Here is an 8,367-nt window from a genome sequence, read left to right on the forward strand (position 1 = left end):
CGAACGAGTGTCGGTGGAAGGGTACTGTTGGGGACGTCTGGAGAGGGAAAAACAGAGGGCTTGGAGGCCCTGGTTATGGTGGATAACATATGCTCCAATAAGCAATTAAAAATTTGGATCTCTCCACACCAATAACGTAGCAGCAATCTATTAGCTCCAACTTAAAGTGCAACATACATATTCTACCCCTGGGTAGATCTAGACAGTGAATGAAGTACCAGAGTTTGAACAATTTTACTCTGGTGAAAACAGAGTTTGAGAGGACATGTAATAGAAGACAATTTAATAAAGCACAGATCTGCAATGAAAATTGGCACTTTATTTTTGTATTTTTTGAAACTGAACCTACTTCTTAAAAACACACAAATCCACACGCTAAAACACAGCTCATGTGGTCAATACATTTGTCCAAGCTTAATGAGCTGAAACATATATACAGTGTCAACCAAACCCCCAAATAGTGTGTATAAGACAAAATAATTCTACAAAGATACAATTCCAGGCCAATTCAAATCTTTAAATACAAAACTGGTGTTACATTAACCAATTTGGTCAGCAATTTACTCAACATTCACATGGTATTATTTGCAGTCATCATAACAGTTCATTTCCAACAAGTACAGAATACAAAACGAAATAGTTATAATTCTTCAGATATGCTAATTTTTTTCAATGTGAATACACATTTCAGTGTCTAAGGAAACGTGTCATGGTACAGTGTTTTAAAGTTGGAGGAAAAATTCTATGCCTACAATGCCTTAGCTTTACAAAGTCAGCTACACTAGCTGGTGTCACTCATGTTCATTATTTACAAATGGTCATACAGATATTTTTTGCTTTGAATTTTTGTTTGCTGATTCTCAAGTTTAATAGCCACTGGAATTTCTTTTTAGAAAGTACAATATAAGCAACAATTGTTTCAGCCAAAGGTTACTGAGAGGTATTTTTTTTCAATAAAGCAGCACAGTAGGAGTGACATTTGATCTAGATTAAAAAAAAGAGGCTGCTGCTAAAATTCAACAGTAAATTGAATAGATTAATAAAGCAACAGGAGAAGATCATTTAAACTTGTTCAACCACAGGTGCAGTTGTTCAAGACCTAGCAACTTCAAAAGATTAAGGTCTGTTTAATACTGTTACAGTACTTGGCTTCTACCACCAGAAGGTGCTAGTACACTTAAAAATGTGACAATATTTTTTCCTATAAGGTGCACTGCTTCCAATCAGGATATCTTCCCTCACAGTAGATAACACACTTCAAATCAAAAACTCAACCAGATACAATGTTGCACTTTATTACAAACATTCATCTCCCTAAAAGTGGTTTAAGACATTAAACCACAAATGTGGTAATTATTTTATAGGAGTCAGGTTGGCAATGACATTTCACAATTTCACAAAAAAAGGTAGCTTAAAAATCAAAAAGAGATACTATCGCATTATTTTTGATTTCATGCAACTAGTGCAAAAATGTGAAGCGAGAGTTTATGATACAGCACCCTGTAAAAATAAGTTAACCAATTAGAAATATGCATTTGTAAAATTTGTTAGCAGGTAGAACATGAGGTAATACAAAATCAAGGAATTTTCTCTGCTTTAGAAGACATGTGAATGTTATCCCCTGAACAATTTAGAGTAAACTTTAAAATCTGTTTAACCTTCATTTTTTTTCTTTAGAGTTCCAGAGCCAAACAAAGGCAAGGAGGCCAAGGTTCAACGGAAAACAAAATTAAAAATGGCACTCCAGACACTGCTGACTGCAAGAAAACAATTGCCACAATTACATTTAATGCTTTTTCACCTAAAGTGTAATATATGCCACTATCAGGAACCAACAGCTATTTTCTTTCCCAAATACATATACCAAGGTTTTTTGGGGAAAGGAGCAGGTGGAAAGCTAAGTGTAGGCCAGGGATAAATATCAACTTCAAACAGCATGATGTTTCACTGAACCTCCCAAGTACAATTTGATAATTGCATTGCACTGCACTGTTCAATTTAGAATCAAGCCTCTTTTCAAAGCAGTTTCAAAGATCATGATGTACAGACCAATATGTTAGGTCACTTGCTGTCTACAGTTTCACTATCAAGGCAATGGAAAAATAAGCACAATTACAGATTGCGTTGAAACTTAATGCACAAGCCAGGAGCACACCATGACAATCCTTTTGGGCACTCCACTCAACTTGTTTCTGAAACCTGATTAACCAATCTTCGAATACGAGACAAGATGATTAAGAGTTTAAATGCTGGTGCTTTTACTTTGACAGGCTCTGTATCAGAATATACCTGCAAATTAAACTGGAATGCAGACGATCTAAGCAGTTTCTTTTTAATACATATATATCTATACATTTTGCTTTTAAGCTAGAGGCTTCAGATAGATACTTTGTTTTAATACCCAAGACAGACCTTAAATGAAGCTAGCCCTTCAAATGGGTACATCAATTGTTTAAATAAATACAAAGCAAAAAAAATACATTTCTGTATATGTAAGCCGAGACTTACATTAAGTAAATTTAAAAAATACATTTCAGTAGAAAAAAGCATTTGAAACAGTGACAATGAGAAAAGAAAAGCTGAACAGATGGTTGTTAGACATACGTGCAAATTAACCTTGTGCTTTTCACTTGTTCCCTCTTTGCTCCTTTACCAAAAAAAAAGCCAAACTAGTTTGAGTAGTGAAATCAAATACATCAAATTAAGCCACTCTTTAAACTCTTGGTGCTAAATAGTAGCTTATAATTATTACATTTAGTAAATGCAGCCCAATGTTTAAAATATTACATTTAATTCTTATTCCTAAATAGTAGCAATTGGGCAGAAAACTTAACAGGGAAGGCTGAAATTCTCTCAATAGCCAATAAATTTAAACGCAGCCAAAAAAAATCTCCCCACAAAGTTCAAAATGTTACTGATGCTGGTTGCAGCAGTCAAACTACAAAAAAAAATTGAACTTAATATAATTGGCCATGAAATTTATTTTGTTAAGTAAAACAATAATCGAATGCAACATACAGCACAGCACTTGCAAGCTGTGTCAAGGAACTGAAGTATATGTCAGTTAATTGCACAGATTACATCAATATAACTGCAACACCAATTCTGGTATATTCAAATTGTCGCCTCACTTGATTTTAGATTAGCCCAGTCACCTTTCACAAATGTTTTATTTAACCTGAACAAATTAAATTTAATCAATGCCAAATATTTGAGTTGTTAACCTTCTAGATCTTAAAAATTACATATTGATCTTAAAATACCCTCCTACTCCCTTGTCTGGCACAAAGTTTCCAGGGCAATTCATTCTATTCAGTCTCAATTAAAAGTGAGAAATGAGTAGGGATAATTTTGCCCAATATTGGATAAACAGGAATTTAATTTCCCTTGTGACATCTTCATTAATAGGCTTAAGTTGTGTCAATTATACACAAGTACTAAGGTTTTGAAGTAGATCAAACACCATTTACAATTCAGTTTCTGTACTGAGCTTACACAGGTGTCACATTGGCAGGAAACATACTTGCTGCTTATAGAATAGTTACTAAATTCCAGCATTTCACTGGGATCAATTGTTCAGCAGCACCCAATGGTCTAACTTGTACCAATTGTAATCAGTAACCCAGGATTTCTATTATTCCATATTAGACTCCATATTCTACAACCTTGAAATCAACAGCAGTTGCGTAGGACGCTGCTTAAAAATGCTAAACCTAATGCTTTTCATAAAGTAAAGAGCAAGGAAGTTAAGGAAAAGCTTCCAATGTGCATTTAATATATAAACAAATTTATTCTCTAAATACTGTAGCAGTCTTACACACAAGGTACTATGGGGTTAGATGCTGACTGAAAAATACCCAGCAAAAATTAACCAGTGGCCACCATTTAATACAGTCCAATGTCCGTCTTCACGATTTTCCTTATTTCCTTGTGCTTATTGAAGTTGCAACATTTGGGCTCAAGCCAAGAAAGAAAATGTACTGCTATGGTTAAAAAGTTAACAGAAAGACTAGCAGACATCTTTGAACTTATCAGTTTTGTAGCATAGAATACCTAGAATTTCTATTCAAATAAGCTTGTTTGTTGATAAACCATTGCCTTCAGCACAAATATTTATAGACAAATACTAATGTTCAGCCAAATCTCCCTTGAAGACACATGCTTCATTTGTTGGTTTAGTATCTGTTTACATCCAAAACAGTTAAACCCGCAGTCAAGATACAAATACATTTATGGCCAAGACAACCAATATCACTAGCATCTACCACCATAAACTTGTTAGGGATAAAGTTCCAGTCAGCTATTTAACTTTTGCAAATTTGCCAGTCTAAATTACTAACGAGCTCTGGAAAAAGGCACCTTCTTCAGCCTGAGCAAGTTTCCAAGGATCAAACTGTAAAGGTTGTTCCTTAGAAAGCTCAGTAAAGTCTGTGGTCCCTGAATCCTCCAATGGTTGCTGGAATGAGACCTGAGTTGTAGACTGGCAAGAGGTCAAAGTGCTTGATGATCCCCCTGTGCTTGAAGGGGTTGATGAAGCAGATGTTGGCAAGTGCCTTAATATTAAGTCAACAGTTGGTAAAAGAGGTTTGAGAATATGGACTGGACAGAAGGCAGAGCCAGTAGGGTTGAAATTAACCTTGTTTTTATCTGGACACGAGTATAGCAAAGCCTGCCCAAAGGAAATTGTCCTGAAAAAGAACACAGGTGCGATTAATTCACAACCATATTCAACCAAACTGATTTCAAAGCAAGTCAAAGCAGATAGAATTACATTAAGACAAAATCTGAGTGTCCAAGTCAAGATAAACTGAATTCAAGTCAAATTAAGTTAAGCTGAACTAAATTGTGCTAAGGGCATTTCGTTACAGTCAACACTTCACCTTTTTTCAGAACTGAATTCTGAACTCAGTTAACTCTGCTTTCTCTCCAGAGATGCTGCCAGACTTAAGTTTCACTAGCAGCATTACTTTTGCTCCTGATTTTCAGCACCCACAGTTTTTTTTTGCAATTTGTTACATATTTTTTCTTTAAAGCATTACAACTGGATTCTTGCAGCTCAGACAATAAATTGAGAAGCCCCACAGTTTTATTCTATTCACACACTTGTAATGATTCTCTTCAGGACCTTGTGTTGCTCTCTATTGCAAGGTGCAGAGTTGTTAATGACTCGGAAAAATTGCAAAGTAAAACATCATCAGACCCCTTTTCTAAAAATTAACTAGTCTGAGCACATGCTTTCATCAAACTCATCTTGTCCTGCTTCTCAAATTTGTTTCAAAAGTTTTGACCCGATGAAATGTTACTTTTCAACTCGAAAATAGTTTTGATTGCAGTTAATTTCAGACTACTCAACTGTACATACTATTTTCCCAGATTTCAAACATCATACAGCATGTTCAAAAGGCAGCAGACAATACTGAATGGTTTTTACAGCACAAATTTAAAACCTTACTAATCTTAAGAGCCTTTGAATTCTCAGTTCGAGCGCCATTAAATGATGATCTGGTCACAATGACCGTTCTGCTACAAAAGTACATCTTGTTATATTAAGCTATTTTTGTTTGGAATTCAAAACCAGCCTACTGTTCCATGATCTGCCCATTCTATTGATTTACTTTTTCATATTCTGGTGAAATATTAATGGCTGACGATAATCTTCAATACTGTTTCTATTGTTTCTTTATGCAGCAGACTTTTGAGAGGAGAGGAATGAGGCAGAACCTGACAATGCAATGCAAGCAGAATAAGGCCCAAGTGCAACAAACAAAAAGCCTTCAACTGACCGTCATTCTTTAAGCAATGATGTTTGACTAGCTCACTGAAGTCCCATCCTAATTTTAAATATGGAACAGAAAACAAGTAAAACTAAACAATCTATTCATTAATTTGGAAATGAGAAGTTTTGATGCAAGGAGTACACATTTTAAAACCGCTGGCTCTATTAATGATGTTGTGGAAAGCGAAACAAACTGCACTTCACTTGGCTAATTGGCTTATTCCCCCCCCAAGTTATCCATGTTGTGCTAAGTACATCATCTACTTACGGTGTTTCTTCAAATGCAGTCACCCGTTCGCAACCTTCTGGAGGCTCTCGCTTGAACATATAGCTGTGGTTAGGTTTGGGAGAAGAAGCATACTTCAGAAGGGGGGAGCTTGTGCCACTATCTGGATCAATGAAAACACAAGAGGAAATGAATCATCAACATTGGGCTCATAACCAATTCATCCAGAATTGCAATTAGTGTTATAACTGAGAATATCTATGCTTTTGTTGAAGGATTCAGTGAAATATAAAGAAACAATTCAAATAATGGCAGCAATGCACATTTGAGGTGCAACTTCATCCACATTTCTAGACGCCACATCTTTTTTCAGATGATAGCCAGAAAGTGAATATCCAGCACTGTCCCACAGCCAGGCCACTGAAAACTTGAGGGTCAATGCAAGGTAAAATGCAAATGAACACTGTTCAGTCCAAAATAATTTGGAAATTCTGTTGGTTAATATTAACATTTTTCTACTGGATTGCTCAAGTTAACAAAAAGCAACATTGTCAAAGTATTAATAGAAGCCAAGACTAAATTGAACATGATAAGACAGGGAAGCGATCAGCAAAAACACAAGCATACATAAGAAAAGGTATCTCAGGACAGTAATTTGTAGTATGCTTACTGCTGGAGAAAAACTGCAACAGGGAGTGACAACTCAAGTGGGGGGGGGGGGGGGGGGGGGGTGGCAGCACATCAATATTCTTTTGCACTTTTAATAGCTCAGTTTGTATTGCGTAGGTTATTCAGTTTGTGAATATTGTCATCCATAAATTGCTTAATCTCTTAATGGATATCCTGCTATTTAAGACCAGGCAAAGTGCAAAGTAAGCATATTCTAGCCAGAGCAAGTGTTAAAACTGTACAATGAATCAGTGTCTTAGGTACGTCAAATATTGGATCAAACTTAGCTCCAAAGTCCATTAAAGTCAAAGAAATTACTGACACTGATTGAAACAACATCACAGAACAGATGTAAGTCCACAATAGCAGAAAGCTGCTCACACCTTCCTGGCTCTTCCCACTGAGCCATCCCTTTCTTATTTCTCAGTTCCACCCAAATAACTTTCCTGGATGTATTTCTGGGAATAAAATAATTCAGTTGCGTTTTATTCCAAGTGATTCAGATTAAATAAGTCTTTCAAATTAGACCACAACCTCACCTTTGTCTCGAACAAAAAACGATACATCTTCTATAATACATGGCCCCTCTTCCTGGCTTCCATTTGGATACGAAGGGGAAGGAGATGGGGAGGGATATGGAGAAGGACTACTATAGCCACTCGTCTGCTCAAGAGGGATGGGTGAAGGTTCACTTTGAGAACTGCTGCTGTGTCGTTGTGAAGGGAAGGGTGCCCTGTGCCCATCAGGTGCCTCCATTATCTACAAAGCAGATGTAGGAAAGACAAAAAGTCAGTGATTAGATATAAAAGTCTGCAAACCACAATTCACACAGTGACCAATAATTAAAAATACACTCAATATATGCAGATTCACATACTTGAGATTTTCCCCAGACCCAAATCTTTCCCCATCCCTTCCTTAATTGATAGGCCCTGACAGATAGAAATTCCCAATAAACTGTGAAGGACCATACTATTATAGTGCAAACTGCATTTCCGAATTATCCACAGGAAGTCCACGTACCTATCCCCTCACTTATAGCAAGGATTTGGTGAAGAGCAACCAGGTAAAATTTTACATGGCAACATTTTTAACAAGCTATAGAAAATATAAAACTGCTTGTATTTCTTTTCAATTATTCATACTAGTTACAAGCTGCCTAAATTTGTATGAGCAGTCAAAGACAATGAACTACTTTATCATGCAATAACTACAAATATACCCATTTCAAACAAGTATGCTGTTTTGGAAAATGTAGGGAGTGATGGATTCTCAGGGGAACGTAGCACAAACAGCCAAGTTTCTGGTATTGAGACTGGATCTAATGCAACGAAGTGACCTGGACAAGGACGGATTGCACCTAAATTGGAAGGGGACTAATATACTGGCAGGGAAACTGGCTAGAACTGCTTGGGAGGATTTAAACTAGTAAGGTGGGGGGGGGAGAACCCAGGGAGATATAGTGAGGAAAGAGATCGATCCGAAATGGGTACAGTTGAGAACAGAAGCGAGTCAAACAAATCAGGGCAGGCAGGGACAAAGTAGGACTAATAAATTACACTGCATTTATTTCAATGCAAGGGGCCTAACAGGGAAGGCAGATGAACTCAGGGCATGGTTAGGAACATGGGACTGGGATATCATAGCAATTACAGAAACATGGCTCAGGGATGGACAGGACTGGCAGCTTAATGTT

At 36.7% G+C, this 8,367-nt stretch overlaps 1 protein-coding gene across 3 annotated transcripts in view; it reads right to left on the bottom strand.

The window, feature by feature from the left end:
• Positions 1 to 299: 299 nt before the first annotated feature.
• Positions 300 to 8,367, bottom strand: part of LOC122539943 (glucocorticoid-induced transcript 1 protein-like) — a 64,497-nt gene continuing 56,429 nt past the window's right edge. For all 3 annotated transcript variants that reach the window (XM_043675144.1, XM_043675146.1, XM_043675143.1), the window contains 3 exons: positions 7,211 to 7,430; positions 6,045 to 6,165; positions 300 to 4,688 (listed from right to left, as the gene is read on the bottom strand). In XM_043675144.1, the coding sequence (XP_043531079.1) occupies positions 4,328 to 4,688; positions 6,045 to 6,165; positions 7,211 to 7,430 (702 nt within the window). In that variant the 3' untranslated portion in view covers positions 300 to 4,327. The remainder of the gene's footprint in view (positions 4,689 to 6,044; positions 6,166 to 7,210; positions 7,431 to 8,367) is intronic.

Source organism: Chiloscyllium plagiosum, chromosome 33 (genome assembly GCF_004010195.1).
Source record: "Chiloscyllium plagiosum isolate BGI_BamShark_2017 chromosome 33, ASM401019v2, whole genome shotgun sequence".
Lineage (NCBI taxonomy): Eukaryota > Metazoa > Chordata > Chondrichthyes > Orectolobiformes > Hemiscylliidae > Chiloscyllium > Chiloscyllium plagiosum.